Source organism: Melozone crissalis, unplaced genomic scaffold (assembly GCF_028551555.1).
Source record: "Melozone crissalis strain CALT ecotype California unplaced genomic scaffold, PUWL_Pcris_2 ptg000006l_1, whole genome shotgun sequence".
Classification (NCBI taxonomy): domain Eukaryota; kingdom Metazoa; phylum Chordata; class Aves; order Passeriformes; family Passerellidae; genus Melozone; species Melozone crissalis.
Genome location: NW_026535784.1, coordinates 22,726,409 through 22,742,867, shown reverse-complemented (window position 1 = coordinate 22,742,867; position 16,459 = coordinate 22,726,409). Strand labels below are relative to the sequence as shown.

Sequence of the window (16,459 nt, the reverse complement as noted above, 5' to 3'; positions counted from 1 at the left end):
TCATGGAGGGCACTCAGGAGACTTTCTGTGTTGATCTACCCTCTCATGGTCTACTATCTCTTCTCCAGACTGCACCCATTTAGCCCCTAGGCTGTTCAAAGGTAACACCAGGGTGTTGACAGGAGTCAAAGGGGCACTTTTCTGAATATGGTGGGACACACAGGGTTCAGTCCATGGACTGATAAATTGCCCAGATATTTGCGCAAAAGGACACCTATGTGCTAAATGAAACTTCTGGATACTTTTCATTTACCTAACTGAAAAACAGATATTAAAAAAAAAAAAAAAAAAAAAACAAACAAATCCAAGTGAATCAAAATGTGGCTTTGTCATATGAATAACTTTGTTGAGATTTGTCAAGTTTCTACTGAAATGTTTATGTTCTAACATAATACATTTTATTTCCATGTCTTTCCATAAAATCTTTCTAAATTCTAAATCTTTCCAGTTCACTCTGATTGGTGGCTGCTTCTCAACCTGCTACATATCAGATTTCTCAGATACTGCAAATATTGCAGAACCAGATTTTCTTTTGGAAAGCAGCACAAGTAAAATTCAAAATTCAAAGTGCTTCTTTCCCAGCCTGGTTTCCTAGACAGGATTTAGAGACATCTCCTGAGACATGAAAAAATGACACATGTCATGTGCCCAGCAGCCTTTTTTAATTAGATCAAAAATTCTGATTCTGAATAATTCTTTTGTTTTCTGATACTTTTGGAGAATTATGGAATTCTTTGTTTCTCTAACAAAGGGAAAGATGTTTTCATGCATCAGATCAGGCATGAACCTGCAAACCACTCAGCAAAGGAGCTCTCGATCTGCCACACTATTTGTTTCAGTCTGTAGACAAGCCACAGCAAAGCTCAAACTGGCATCATGTTTAAAAAATATGTATCTCTGACTGGTTGTGCCTATTTTGGATCCATACATCCTTCCAGACTGAAGGGGCCAGAATCATGCAGAAGAGCCAGAGATATACATAAGAATTTGCACATTGATGAAGAGTCAGAGGGGAAGTCATTGCATTTTAGAGCAAGCTTGAAGAGCATGAGGCTTGTGCAATTGTTAGTTTATTTCTGGACTCAGTTACCAGAACTAAAAACAATATCACCATTCCTGTCCATCCTAGTACCCAATGCATTTTGTCTGGTCTTTGGTACTATGTTTGCAGACCAGAGAATGGATGGAACCAGTAAAGGACAAAGGACAGATAGGTTTGGCAAGCATAAGTCTTTCAGCTGGAAGTGCTGAGCAAGGGTAAGGTTATAGGGAATTAGCCTCTGCCTCCTGCCCTTGGCTGGTTTGGGAATTATGTGTTCAAGAACGACAAGCAGCACTTTACAAGTAGACTCAGCCTTGAAAGGAAGATTGGAGAGGCACAGCTTTGCTTATGCTGGCAAGAGGTTTCTAAAAATATTTCCAAAACAAGAAGCGTGAGAAGCCAGTGGTGGCAGTGGCAAGGCAGGCCAGGCCTGGGGGACAGGAAGGACACTGCCCTGGGAGGGTCAGGGGTGGAGCTGGTCTGAGCTGCTGGGAGGGCTGGCAGGGCAGGGAGGGTGGGGTCTGGTCCCTCTAAATATTTGCTTCTGGAATCACACAAAGACTCTTCTGGGCATGCATGCTGCTCCTCATGCATGAAGTGGGCAGCTGTCCCTCTCCTGAGGCGTACTATCACCTCACCCCCCTAACACCAGCTGCTGCAACTCCCTCGTGTCAGCAACAGAGCCCTCTGCTTCAGATTCCCCTCATATTATTTTTGATTCAGCGCACATCTTTGCTGACCCATCCCTTTTTTAAGAATTTACTCTTTTGTGTATTTTTTTCATCTCAGCCATTAAACAGAAAACACTGAATAAAATGAAAATATTCTGGAAGATAGCTGGAGTATTGCCTGCACTATGGACTGTGGTCAACGCCAAAATTATTCAAATACAAAATTATCCAAATACAAAAACCTGTGTCTGATTGTGGTCATTCTTAAGTTTCCAGACACAGTGAAGCCAAAAGATAGAGTTGCATTATAAATTTTATCTAGACTCTGGTTGGTGGTTTAGGATTTTGCTTATTTTTGCATGCATTTTGCTGTAACATCTGTATCCGGCTAATTGAATTGTAGATGTAAGACATGGAAGGGTGCATTTTCCCAGTTACAGAAAGGGTATTTGTTTCCAGGAGATTTTCCAGTACATTGTCAAATAGAGCAGCAAAACATTTTCCATTTTCTTTAAAAATACATTCCTTGCCAACCCGTAAATCTCAACATTAAAACCTTTTGCCCTTAATGTCATTCGCAGTGCTCCAGTTTAGCTGTTTGGTTTAAGAACAAATTAATCTAGTACACTCATGTTGATCAACATCAAAGATTCTCCTGGTGAGGTCTGTACTATCTGTACTTGGTACCAGTGGCCCCCTCTCCCAGTTCAGACTGTAAGCACGAGTTTACCAGAGAAATTGAGGAAGTTCTTCCACACAAACAATCCGCAAGTAACTGCAGGCCTGTGATTCAGGTAGATGTCTCTGTGAAAACAGCTACACCCTCAAGGGGAGCAGGAACAAGCCTGAGCTGAAATGGAAAATATCTCCGCATAAGCAGACATTGTTTGGGCAGTAGCAATTGGGAACGTGGGGGGAGCTTGCCTGAGGTTCAGAGTAGGGCTCTCAACAAGAGTATTGAATAATGGCACAGTGGTGGTGGCAGCTCAGCAGCTTTTCCCTGAACACATGGGTGTTTTCCAGCACAGAACTCCTTGTCACTGTCAAGGAGTGGTCCTGCTGCCATCAGCTGACTGGCTCATGGATGCTTTTTCAGCATCATGTGGGTATTGAGAGGTGCAGAGAAAAACTGAGCGTATTTTTCTTCAAGGGGTGTTTTTTAAATGATGCAAGAATAGATATTGCAGCACAGCTCTGCCCTGATACCATCCTTTAACATGATTTTTAAAATCCTTTAAAATCATGTGCTTTCTTATTGAATGGCAAATTCTTACCTCAATTTTTTGACTGTATTGGATATCATGAATCTCAGATTTCCTTTGCTGATCATATGTATTTGCTTTTAACTGTATTCTCCATTTATATGTCTGTCTACTCTTTTCTAAAATTAATGTCCTTAATTTTCTATCCATATTTCTAGCCTATCTATATCTAATTATTTACCTGCACATGATCCATTAAAAATTTTCTGACATTTAATTCTTTACACAATCTTACTTAGATTATCTGTTTATTTGTGTTGTAGCATCACACAAACAAACACTTTTAGCGGTATTTCTCTGCTTTGTTGCAGTTTATTCCTCCTTTGCCATTTTCCAGACCATTTTGTTGGGCAGATTGTAAGAACTGTTTTAAATATTTTAAATATATTTATGTCAACGTGTGTAATATAACTCGCAGCAACTCTCAAAGAATCAAACCCTAATTAGAAATATATGTATGTTGCTGATTTTATTTTTAAATTCTTTAAAGTTGTTTTAGCTTCTAAAATGAATAATGGTCTGCATGTTTTTATTGACAGTGGAGCCTAGACTAGGCACATGATTTTCAAAAGGCTCCCCCAACACCACTCTTTGGTTCATATCTCTAAGCAGTCTTGGAGCATGTGAATTGGATGGGTTTCAAATGAAACCAAGCCAAAAGATGCACCCTGATAGTGAGCCAGTGGTCTCCAACTCACTCATGAAACCCCGAGGATTCATTCAGGTCACAAGATGCAGGTAGACATAGTTCAAAGCAACTCTACCTTGAGATGTGTCAAAACTTTGGCACCATTTATTTTGCTGTATAAATCCATTCTTTCTGGGCTATGTTACTGGTAATGTAGACATGGCCAGTGGTAGTTAAAACCATGTTGAGTCTGTCTTCACCCTTGTTGCCTTCTAAAATAGAGAAATTCAGCTCCTGATTAAGTTATTGCATACTGCATCTTCATTTAAAAATGAATAATGCTCTTCTGAGCTGTTCATTAAAAGCAACAACAGCAAATCTCATCTGAACAGAGTGTACGTGTTTCAAAACAGATACTTTGTGCTCTGGTCATTGTGTCACCATTTGCCTATGTAAGCCTCTGTCAGGATTTGCCTGTGCAAGCATTGCACTTGCTCTACCAGGAATTTTTGTAAGAATAATAATTAAGAAAAAAACAAAACACACACACACCAAAAAAAAAAAAAAAAAAAAAAAAGGGGAAAAAAAACCAACAAAAGAACCACAACCATGCAAGAGTGTGTTATCATATTGAATTTCTCTGGAGAGTTGGCTGCTTCTTTCTCCATCCGGTCTCAGAAAGAAGGAAGGGGATAATGAGGAAAGCAACAGCAAACTATAGAGATCACTCACTGCTGTTTTGTTCAAAGACACAGGACATTAGTGTTTGCAGATGCTCTATAAAGATAAAAGACTAAGGCCTAGATGGGAAGAAATTATGATCTGCATTAAATAGATGATGAGCCAGTTATTCCCTCAGCTACACTATTGCAAATCTCATAAATTTCATTTCATTGTTAGAATGAGATAACTATTTCTCTTAAAGGAAATGATGACTAGTGAAAATGAAGGGAACTGAGAAGACAACAGAAAAAAATAACAACAAATAAGAAAGTGTGAAATAAATTATGTCATGAAAAGAAAAACTTTTGTTTTAGGAAGAAATTCAAAGGGAATGAAAATCCCTTTGTTAAGGGTTAAAACTCTCAGTTCTGTAATTTGGTCTCTCTATGCCAATCTTGCAACAAGTTAATCAATCAATTCTAATGATAATACTTCTAAAGAAAATAATGGTATCTAATATTAATTACTGTAGTTGCTGCAAAAAAAAGTTAAGGACTACCTGTAGAATGAATGTAGACAACTTTATTTGACAGGTTTTGTTTTCCCATATAATAGAGGGCATTAGGTTTTTAAACTGGTATCTCTCATCTCTTCACACATTACCACATAGTATTAAAAAGGGAAAGAGAGTCTCAGGCACTCCTTTTTTCCTCCCTTTCTCCCTCAGGGAAGCCACAGGACACAGTAATCAATTAAAAAGGTAAAAATAAGCAAGGTCAAATGGCTTCATTTACTGTGACTATTAATCTCAGTTACATTGGTAAATATTTTTCATATGGGAACTTTCCACTCAGCAAAGTGTGGGGGCTTAGTTCCCTCTCCTTTTTTATTATCTCCCCTCTTCCTCTCATTTTTTTTATTTCCTTTCATTAGTGTATTGTCATGAAGTACTAAATATAGGGAACTCAGAATCAGGCTCTATTCTCTGCCTTAACTAGAGTAAAATGCAAAAAATATATGGTGACAAAATAAAATACCTGATCTCTAGATATTTAAAATTACTTTATCTCTCTTCTATTTCTTACCTTTTTCATGTCCAAACATGAAAGATTACCTGAAATATCAGCTAAGCAGGGAAATATTATCCTAATAAATGAGCATGCAAGTATGTGCCTGGTAAGTTATTTGATTAAACAGGAAGCTAGAATCCTATAGATATCCACAAATAAAGCCCCAAATCTAAATGACTGTATCGTTAGCTCATTTGTAAACTGTTCCAGATGTAAGATTTTGGCAGCTTTCCAGTAGGCTGGCTGCAGTCTGAGCTTTCCTGCATCCGCAGTGAGAACTGCAATGCCTGACTCTTCAAGGGAAAGCTCCATAAGGCTGATGACAAATTATATAAAGTAACAACCTGCCTGCCTGGCAAAGAGGAATCCAAACAGATCCTCAGCAGAGAATGCCCTTTTTCCTGGGGCTAAGCTGCAGCCGTTTGACCTGGATGTGTGATCGATCTGCATTATGCATCACCCGGTGAAAGCCCCTCTGAGGAGATCATTTAGTGATCATATCAGGGACTCCACTGCTAGAGCCTTGGATGTTATCTGGAAAAACACGAGAGACAGACGACTGGCAGGTGAGAAGGACATTACATAAAGATATTTTAAAATTCATAAGCGATCAAAATCTATGGCAGTAATTAGAGGTATCACTTGCATTTGTGTCGCTGTAGCCTCTGAGTATTTCTCCAGCCTTTTGTTTGTGTGTCATGTTACATCTGTGCTGTGCCTAGGGTGGAACTGTGTGTGCTCCTCTAACTAGATGAGACAAACTTCGGTTAAAAGAAGAACAGCAGTGAATTTTGGTTCAGTATTATGGCACAAATTCCTCAGACTAAAGTGTGCTGAAGCATTTTATTTTGCTGTTAGGTCAGACCTTGTGCTTCACTGCTGTGATGTGCTTCAGTGAGTTGCGTTACGGAGCGTTTTGTAGCCAAGGAGTGTGTCAGTTGGAATATCTGGGCTGTGCACTGAGCAATTACTGGTATTTCCTCTGGCAAGGATTTCAGTGCTGTGAGCTCCAAGTGAGTATCAGGTATGCCAGAGCTAGGCTTCTGAGATATAAATTACCAGCCATCTATAGAGTTTCAGTCCACATTTTTATTTTGACTTGCAAATATTCAAAAACTGGGGACAGAACATGATAGAGGGCTGGAGAAGAAGATAATTTAACTCACTTTACTTTTCTCTTCTATTATTGTCTATTAGATAAATGCTTCTCATTCACCCTGCTGAGGTTGTTACTTTTATTTTGCAGCATTTAGAAGTTTCAAAAAAGGCAGCAGAAATACACAATGGGTGTGTCTGCCAGAGGGATTGTTTTGGTTTGTTTGTATACTTACAGTGGGGGTGGTTTGTTCCAGGGGGAAGGAAGGAGAGAGGAGAAATGTGAATAATGATAAGATCGGATGAGATGACCAAGAGGCAGACTTTATGGCTTACTAATGTAAACTGAACTTTTACATCACTCTCCTGAGTTTACGTTTTGCAGAAATAAGAGTAGCTAAGTGCATAACAGACATTTGGTTGAGTACTGATTCCAAAACTGATTACATTGGGTAATCAGGCAGTGAGTGGCCATTGCCTATAAAGAAACACGTGGGCAAAATCTGCTCTGAATTAGATCTACTCATAAAAACCTTGCTTTGCCCACGTGTATAAGGGACTGGATTAATTCTTTGCCTATTCCCATAGATGGCAAAGGAGAGTGAGTTTCCTAGGCAGAGGAATTCAACTTTACACTGTTATACAGTAAAAGCTCATGGTCACAGGAGATGGGGGCATCATATTTACTTTAGTGCTCTGTAGGTGGTCATAAATATGGCAGTGTCATAAAAGCACTGGACATTAACCTCACTTCACAGCAAACAGAACTGGGCAGACAGTCCACTTCATCTCTCAAAAGTGTGTTATAAAACTGGGATTCTTTGGTAGCCTTAACTACTGCAAGACACGTTGCAGCAGTCACAACACAGGTCCTGATGTTCAGGGCAGTGCTGAAACTCCACTGGAAGAAGCACTGAGAGGAAAGAAATTCTGAGAGAAAGGGCATGCATATTACACAAATCTATAAAAGGGAAGCCAGTGGGGCCAAGTCAGCCTTTGTTTAATCTGCATGCTGCCTGGTCAGCTGGACACTTGTTTATCCTGAGATTCTTTGCCATTCTACCTGCTGGAGATGTTTATGTGAATGCTTTGAAGTGAGCTTTTTAATTTATCATTACGTTCAGAATGGCATTTGCATCAACAGAGTCCAAGCACCTCTGGCCTGTGTCCACATACAACAACTGCTACCAACTGTCTTCTATAAAATTGTTTCCCTCTCATCAGCTGACATAGGAAAGCATTTAATGATATGTAATTTATACCTTCAGAATGTGACCTACATATGAAAGTATGCAGATTTTATCAGGATACAAAGAGAACTTGATAAATGTATATATTTAACCTTGCATATGATTATCAAATATTTGTAGGCTAAACAACTGCTAATTATATTTCTGGAGACTCTGTCACATTCCTAGAAACGGGGAGTGAACGTGAACCCTTTAGCCCCTTTAGCTGCACTGATAAGGGTCGGCATGTTTTTATTCTACTTGGCAGCTGGTTATGAGCCATCACAGTTTTTATCAATACAAGGCTTAGATGTTAGAGGACCCTTAAAAACTGTGACAGTTTCATTTTCCAGGCTGTGCTGGTGATATAGACTTGTCAGTCCACTAGTATATTTGGGCTGATGTCTGTCAGAAAACCTAAAAATCAGGCTAAACTCTCAATAAGAAGTAGGTAGTTAGAGTAGATATCAGGGTGTATTCCAGAAGATACTTCATGATTAACAGAGATTCAGGGAGAGAAACAAAACAGCAAGTTGTGTTGCTGTTCTGTTTGTTCTCTGGGATATCAGCAGTTTAAACTGCTGACTACCTGAAAATGATCAAGAAGGGTCATGACACTGAAAGAAGAAATCCTCTTAGATCAGCAATTTGTGTTATCAGGACACGCCTTTAAAAAAACACATTCTTTGCAAAAGAAAGAAGAAAATCTGAAATATGCATTCTTCATGACATATTCAAGACAAAGTAAATGTTTTGCCTTCAAAAAATCCTTCTAGCCTGCACACAGAAATAGCACTTCATGAAATGTAATTTGATATAATCATCAAACAGGGAGTACTATCTACTTCCTAAGTAGAAAATATATCATAGAAAACGTTTTTTCCATTAGATAATAATGGCTGGAGAAGAGAAGACTTCCGGTATTTAAAAGGGGCTTACAAGAAAGCTGGACAGGAACTTTTCACAAGGGCATGTAGGGAAAGGACAAGGGGTAATGGACTTAAACTGAAAGACAGTAGGTTTAAACTAGATGTTAGGAAGAAATTCTGTACTATAAGGGTAATGAGGCATTGGCACAGGTTGCTCCCTGTCCCTGGAGGTGTTTGAGACAGGGCTGGATGTGGTTTTGACCACCCTGGTCTAATGGGAGGTGTCCCTGCCCATGGCAGGGGGCTGGAACTAGATGATCTTTGCGATCCCTTCTAACCTAAACCACTCTATCATTCTAGGATTCTATGATCATATAGTCTTACTGACACAAAACATTGTCAGCAACAGTCCTGTGCAAAAGGTGTCCGAAATGTTTGAGATGCTGTTAAAACTGCATGGAATTAATTGACTGTAGCTAAAAACACTTTGATTTTGAGTGGGTGTAGTAAAGGAATGCAAATGAATGCAGACTGCCTTCTAAGGTCACCTCTGTGTGCTCTCTCATACTGGGCACTGTAGAGCAGCATCCTGATGCTGCTTTCAAACCCCAGCACCAGGCCTGAGTTACTGCCTGTGCTGTCTCATCACATGGCAGAGCAGCCTGGGATTCAGCCTGCTGGGGTGGAGCACACTCATATAAATATGGTATATTATTGCACCATATTATGGTACATTGTTACTGTTGTATAAATTTGGTATAGCATATGAATATGGTATATAGTTATAAAATACCTATCCTGAGGAGCAATGAGCTGCAGCTCATTGCAGTGACATCATAGCAGCACAGATCATGGTTTTCCACTCTGCATTTTTTCCCCCTTCTTGATTTACAGAGAAAAAGAACATCTAGACACATGTATGTAGTCATATCTGGAGATCTTAAAATGTAGAAAATTATTCACTAGGTAAATCATTAAATATTTTCAATTTCTGGGACATCTAAAATGCCCACTAGAAGTGAGAAAAAGTTTGGGGTAACAGATAATAGAGTGAACAGCAAAAAATAAGGACTAAGGAGAGAAAAAGACTTAAGTTGACAGAGCCTCTAAATAGACAATATAAAAATGGTAACTTTTCCTGTTACTGCATTCACAAGAAATAGAATTGGAGTTCCCAGTTAATTCCCCTTACTAATGTCAGACCACATCCTCAGCTGGGAAGGAAAGAACATTCTGGCTTCTTCAGTGGACAGACCTCCCAAAGAGACCAGGATTTCATGCACAAGGGCAGCAGCACAGAATGGGCTTTCAGAGAACAGGAAGCATCATTCTCAGCTCTCAGAGGCACACACCCTCAAAACATTTTAGACAGATTTCTCCTAGTGCCTTCGCTGTTCTCTGAATTTACAACCCCCAATGTAACATTTATCTGCATTGCACTAAGAGCCATTATGTGCACCATACAACATCACTAAAGATCCTGGCTTTTACATTTTCACCGGCATATTTTGGAATGCATGAATACAACTGACTACTTTAAATTAAGGGGCTTTTTTTTTATGGTGCAAAAGTTACATTGCCTTATGAAATTCTGGTATTATAGACAAAAAAAAGAATGTGTAGGTAGTCTGAGGTTGGTGAATTACTGATAGTTTTGCTGCAGAAGCTTAGCCATTGAAAGCCTGGGGTAAAAATTTTGTTATTTGGTATTTTAAAAATAAACTTTCAGCTATTCTAGTTGAAATTATATTGTTTATTTACCTACTTACCATGTCTTATGTTCAATTGTCTCTTTTTTCTAATTTAAAGTTCACTAAAATTTCTCAATATTGTATTTACCCCAGGAATGTATTTAATTTATACCTTCTAGCCTACTTAAATGGGCTTTTGCTGCCATTGTTTTTATTGGTTTTGTTTTCTGTTCATTGCCAAAGAAATCAAAATTACTCAATTTCCAAGATCTGTTACAGACCAATTCTCATTATGCTTACTTTGCTAGTACTTGAGTCATCCAGAAAGATTCTGTATGTCCTTGTAAGCTATTGCTAAAGATATAGCCAAAGAGGGAACTCTGGGGTTGGTGTAAAAGTAATCCCATCAAACAATTAATTTCCATTTAGATTACTTTTAGAAGATTATCAATCAACTTTCATCTAGTTTTCATGGTTTTAGTACAGGCTGGGTTATTTTTGAGTCTCTTAGTGAAAAAATTTCTGCAAGGCCATGTGGGTAGACCTTTTATTCTTTAATTTATCATGATTAGCTAAAATTATACCACTATTTAATTTTTTCTTTCTACTGGCCATTATCAATTTGTTGGACTTGTCAAGGAACATTGTGTGCATCTGCTGCATACTCTCTCTTCTTGTTGATGCCTAATTTGTTCTCCATTATCAACATCCCTGTATTTCCAGTGGATTTATAATTGCTGTTTTCTCTTACACTTTCCTCTTACCTCTGATGCCTTAAAACATACTCATGTACAAATTGTGAAGTCTGTGAGTATATATATCTAATAATTCTTAAACATTTCTCAGATATTGCTTATACTTGAAAGCATGTCTGTAGCTGTCTATAGCAAGTAAAGGAAGGAAAGAAAGGAATTTTTATCCTTTGAAATTTTTTTAAGCCCCATGTTAAGTGAAGAATTTTGCACTACATTTCAACTGTCCTCAGAATTTATGCTCATGCAGAAGAGAAATTACTTCTTGAGGTGTTTGCTTTGTTCTGAGACTGGAGAAAGATTTACAGTGTGTGTAGGTGAAATAAGGTCTTAGAAAACGGATACTTTGCAGAACCCAAAACCACTTGAAATATAGCTTCAGATATATCACTGTTTGTCTCTATCAGCATTTTTAGGAAATTACTGACCCCCAGTCTGGAGAAAATCTCCTACAGGTTTGGTACTTTACTCAGGCTATTATATAAGTACTCAACCTAGCCACCTACCGTGATGTAGAGCATAATCAACTATTGATTTTATGCATATTTGTAAATAGAGCATAATTTATGGAAAATAAATAGGAAAACAGTAAATAACAATTGTCTGATAACTGAAGGAGCAGTGTCTACAATAAAAAAGGGTAGCACACCCAGTGCAAAACATTTGAATAATTTATTTTGGTTGAATGGTTAAATATCATTACCATACACAGTTTCCTCCCTTTGAGAGTGCTCATAAGCTTTGCTGCTATCAACATAATTACTAAAAAAGCTTTCATTGTAAGCATGTTTTTTGAGAAAACATCAGTTTCATTTCTTGTAGTTTATTATTCTTCACATATTTCAAATTCAGATATCAAATGCAACTAGAAGTAATACATTTCATAAATAGCACACACTTGTCTAATTTTTTGAAAATATTGCCACACTAAATTCCAATAAGATATCTAGAGTATTGTATTGTATGCCTTTTTTAGCATCGGTGTTTTTATCATGGAATGACTGTAATTCATTAAAGGCAATGTCCTTCAGTCAAAATCCTCACTCAAAATGGTCCTGGGAATTAAATGCATCATTGGGTTCTTATTCCATGTTCTGTTTCTCAGTTTCTTATTCTCTATATGAAAATGTAGAGAAGTGCCAAAAAATGTTGAAGGTTCCTGTAATGTGAAGCTGTTATTTTCAGCTACTGGAATGTCTTACTTCCAAGTCTCTTATTCTTCTAATTTGAAGTCTAATGCCAAAAGAGGTTGAAGCTCTCAAAGAGAGGAGAATGTGTGCATACTCTGTCACCTTGTATATTTGTAATAGATATTTTCACACAACTGAGCTAAATTGCACTGTTGGAGACTGGACAATTGGACAGTTTTTTATAAGACTTTCCCATTTTCCTCCATTAGTGAAATTTTAAACATTTATCTCATGAAGCTCCACCATCATTTCTGTAATCAGGCAACAACAGTGGCACTGTTTAGTCAAAGTTTACAATAAGAAGAACACAGTATACTAAGCATATGTAAAAGTGGTTGCTACAAAATCCTCATGCATTCAAACTACAACAGCTGGAGAGGATTATGTAAATACACCCTTTTTTCAGTATTCTGTTTTTTTCTGTCATTTTTCTGGTTTTTTCTGCAGTCATTGTAGCCAATTCTAGGACTGCAGCAATCAGACAGCAAGCCAGTGTGCTGTCCTGCCTCAGATTTTAGGGATGTGCAGAAAATCCAGTCCCCAGACACTTCAGCAATTAGGAATTTTTAGAAATAACTTCACGGTTTTTGTGGGGACTCCAAACTGATTCTTTGTTAGCATGGGTCAAGGAGAAAGGGAGCACACCCAGAGCCATCCACAAATCGTGTCCAAGAGGAACTGAGCAATTGTGTAACTCTGCACGTGGAGAATGAGCACCCAAATGTGAAAAATGTCACTGCTCCATCAGGCAGCTCTGACAGGAGTGGAAGGAAAGATGCAATACACCTGGCAACCACCTGCTAGGAAACCAGCCTCATCATTTATATTTTTCAGCATGCAGGCTTATATGTGGTACACGTTGTCAAAAGGGGATTAAAAATGAGTGAGAAAGATGAAAATTATGGTCTGCTCTCTCCAGGCCCAGTTTTGTAATTCATCATGGTGGAAATTGTTAAACTCTGGTCTTAAACACTGGATAGCACGAGATAAGCAGCATTGTGTCGCTGCTAGAAGTCTGTGCTAATGACAGACAACCAGGAGGCCTCATCTTCTCCTGCCCTTTGAACATTCATGAGCACTTACCAAAGGCAGAGGCTCACAATCCCCAGACCCAGCTCCCCAGACTGTGAGTTCTTTCAGCACTGGGCAGGCCTTTTGCACATCTAAAAGACCACTATATATTTGAGACATTCCTAAAAACTGCTGAAAGTGCTGAACTGCTTTGGATCTGATTGTTTGGAAGGAGTCTTGCTCACAGAATATTTCAACTGCTGCAGTTCTGCTAACATCTGGAGATCTTCCTTACGTCAGAGGTGGATGATGAGATCCAGATGCTATGACTTACTGATGTTTTCATTAACTTCTTAGCAGTTTTTGTCTTTGTTTTGTTTACCAACTGCAACTTCTTAACTCCAACTCACATATGTGAGTGTTACTGGGGAGATGGGGAGAAGAGCTGGAAAGGAGGGGGGCAGCCAGAGAAATTAAATTACTTTTTGGCCCAGATCCAAAAGAACCGATTTCTCTTATTACAATACTCTGTTCCAGGATATGCAGTCTGTGGGAAGATCAACCCCAGATGATAAGAAGCATTTCACCAAGCTGCTATTTTCAGTAAAAATGAGCTATATGATTTGCTAATTATGTTCTATTTTAAAAGTAAACATGTTAAGCTATGAAGACAACAGGAAATGAGGATGTAAGATAATATTAATGGCAACCTTGTGAACTTTGCATTTACAATCATGCTTAAACCTAATTGCCATATAGACAATATTTATTACTCTGAGGGAATGCCACTATTGGAGCAGACACAGGAGGGAGCCTACTTATATTGTAGGCTACACTTTAGGAACTCACTGAATAATTCTTTGGCAAAAAGCAGTGTAAAAAAAGAAAAAACCAAACCAAAAAAAAACAGAAAAAAACCAAACATATCCAAGAAGCTGTATAGTATCTCTGTGGAAACAAATGCCTTATATTTTCTAATTATAAAAATTATTATCCTCTACATATATCTTTTATAAGAATTTAAACCATTTCCAAAGACTAGTTCCTTCAGCTTTTTATCACTGAAAATAGAGCTAGTGCTGGCAAAACAGCTTTCTGTTCAGTAGGCATCCTATTAAGAGGTTGAAGTGAATTTTCAAAAACTGACTAAACTTGCATTTGCATTTTATGTAGCCATGCGCTTAATTTTTTTGAGGGAATTGAAATAGAGAGAAACATCACAGCACATTGATTGCCTGACTGATCAATATCCTTATTAATAAATGTTGCAACACTGTGAAAGAAATTGAGATCAAGAAAATCTTGTTCTGAAGATATTATAATCTGTTAAACAACCACTGACAGTGCTCAGTAGGAGAGAGTAACAGCAGAATCCATAGAAGTATGTATTATGTACGCCAAAAAAAAGGCAGCAGCCACTCATACCAGAACAGGCAGAGACACCTTATCAATCCACTGAGCTTCCTCCTGCACTGCCCTGTTCACCAACTTGCAGGAATATGGGAAAATGGGACAAATTATTCCAGTGCAGGAAGTGTCTCCCTGTATGGAGTTTGCTCAGTGATACCAGTATTTCCAAACTCTTAGAAGGTCAATTAGCAGTATAGTTTATTTTTTGAGTTATGGATGTGTTTGTCTAAGGGTGCATGTATCTGTGTTAATCTTATACAGAGGCAGCTAATAAAAATAATAGGAGAGAAATGTTTAGGCAGATTCTACTTCCAAGTGGTAGATTAAACATACCAAGATAAAAGAACAAAATAAATTTGTAACAGCTAGCTAGTCAGTCAGTTAGTTGGGCAGCAGAAAAAGATACAATAGCAAAAGTAGGTAATAAGATCTGAGAAGCTATTTTCAAAGCAATATATTATAAAGTTTTGACCAGATGTGCAAAGATGTAAGATTTTTTTTTACTTCATCCTACTTCACACCCATGTCTCTTGTGATTTGACTTCAAATGCATCTTTAATTTCTCATGTTTTCTTATGTGAAAATAGAATAGAGCCTATCCATTGCTGTAGCTTTTGGATTATACTGTATTAGAAATTAGAGTGGTTTATGTTTTGCAGTTTCTCACAAGTAGGGATGAGAGTTTGGCACATATTTCTGAGGGACCTGAACTAATAGAAACTGATTGCTGGAAAGGCATAAGGAAAAAGGAAGTCTGCATTCTGCTTTTCTCTTCTTCTTTCACATTTTGAGGTCTCTCGTGTGTACCAATACAATTTCATTTGGCAGAGAGAGATAAGACAGAACCAATACAAGGCTGTTCACCTTTAGATGATATTTTTGTTGATGCTCCAAAAGGCTCTTAGTCTCTATCAGTATTCAGTTAAAGTACAGCATTCTTTCAAAGTTTCTGCAAGAGCTCCTTGATGATGAAGTTCTGTTTTGGCCGCCATCCTGCAGTAGCAAAGTATCTGCCATGTGAGCTGAAGGAACAACTGGCCTGCCCTGATGAGCCATGGGCAAGGAGAGCTTGGTGGGTAACTGCTGTCACTGCCTGTCACTGCCAGCAGAAAATATCAAGGGCTTTAAGCTGATGCTTATCCATAGCACTCAGGAAAACAGAAATTTGTGTTGTCTCATGTATAGTTCATACATTATTGAATGTACAATGTCTTTTTTGCTTTTACTTTGCTCATTAATCTGATAGTCTTCCAGGTCACTATCTGTGAAATGCATAAAAGCAAGTATGATTTCAAAAGGCCAAGTAAGCAGTTCACTTCCACCCAAGACTTTTATATGACATCTCATGCTTTGAAATATCATTTGTCCATCTTTGCAGTCAGTATTCAGAGCTCAGCACAGAGACATGACTGTGAAATGTTCCCAGAAGGCTGGTGCAAAAGAAGCCTGACCTCAATCCTCTATTTTCTCTCCAAATCTGCTGCTTGTCAAGACATCTTGATTTCCCCCTCAGTAAGGTACACAGCTGCTTCGTGTGTTGTGCTTACCTTGATACACTAGCTCTTTCCATGCCTACTTCTCCTCATCCCAAACACATTAATTTGAAGGTGGTAAGTTAAACCTTCAAGTACGTGGTATTCATCTGCCATGATGTTACCTCTGATCAGTAGTTAATCAAATATCCCTGGTTTTTTCAACCCCACACAGAGACAAAAAGCATAATGTTTTTCAATGCAGATGAAAACAACTTTACTGAGCAACCTGATTGAGTGAGGGTTTACTTTGCCCTCAATTAGTTTGTTAAGAGTGCTTAATAGCTTGGGGGAGATATAAATTTGAGTGATCTTGCTATAAGGTAGTTCAGATTAAACTGAAA

The 16,459-nt window shown here is 38.2% G+C and overlaps 1 protein-coding gene across 2 annotated transcripts in view; it reads left to right on the top strand.

Moving 5' to 3' along the window:
- Positions 1-16,459, top strand: part of DLC1 (DLC1 Rho GTPase activating protein) — a 197,859-nt gene that overhangs the window by 94,357 nt on the left and 87,043 nt on the right. Inside the window, exon 1 of one of the 2 annotated variants that reach the window (XM_054294181.1) lies at positions 5,621-5,902. The exons of the other annotated variant lie outside the window; for it this stretch is intronic. Coding sequence (XP_054150156.1) covers positions 5,788-5,902 — 115 coding nt within the window. The 5' untranslated portion in view covers positions 5,621-5,787. Of the gene's footprint in view, positions 1-5,620; positions 5,903-16,459 lie in introns of those variants that run through there. 2 annotated transcript variants of the gene reach the window in all.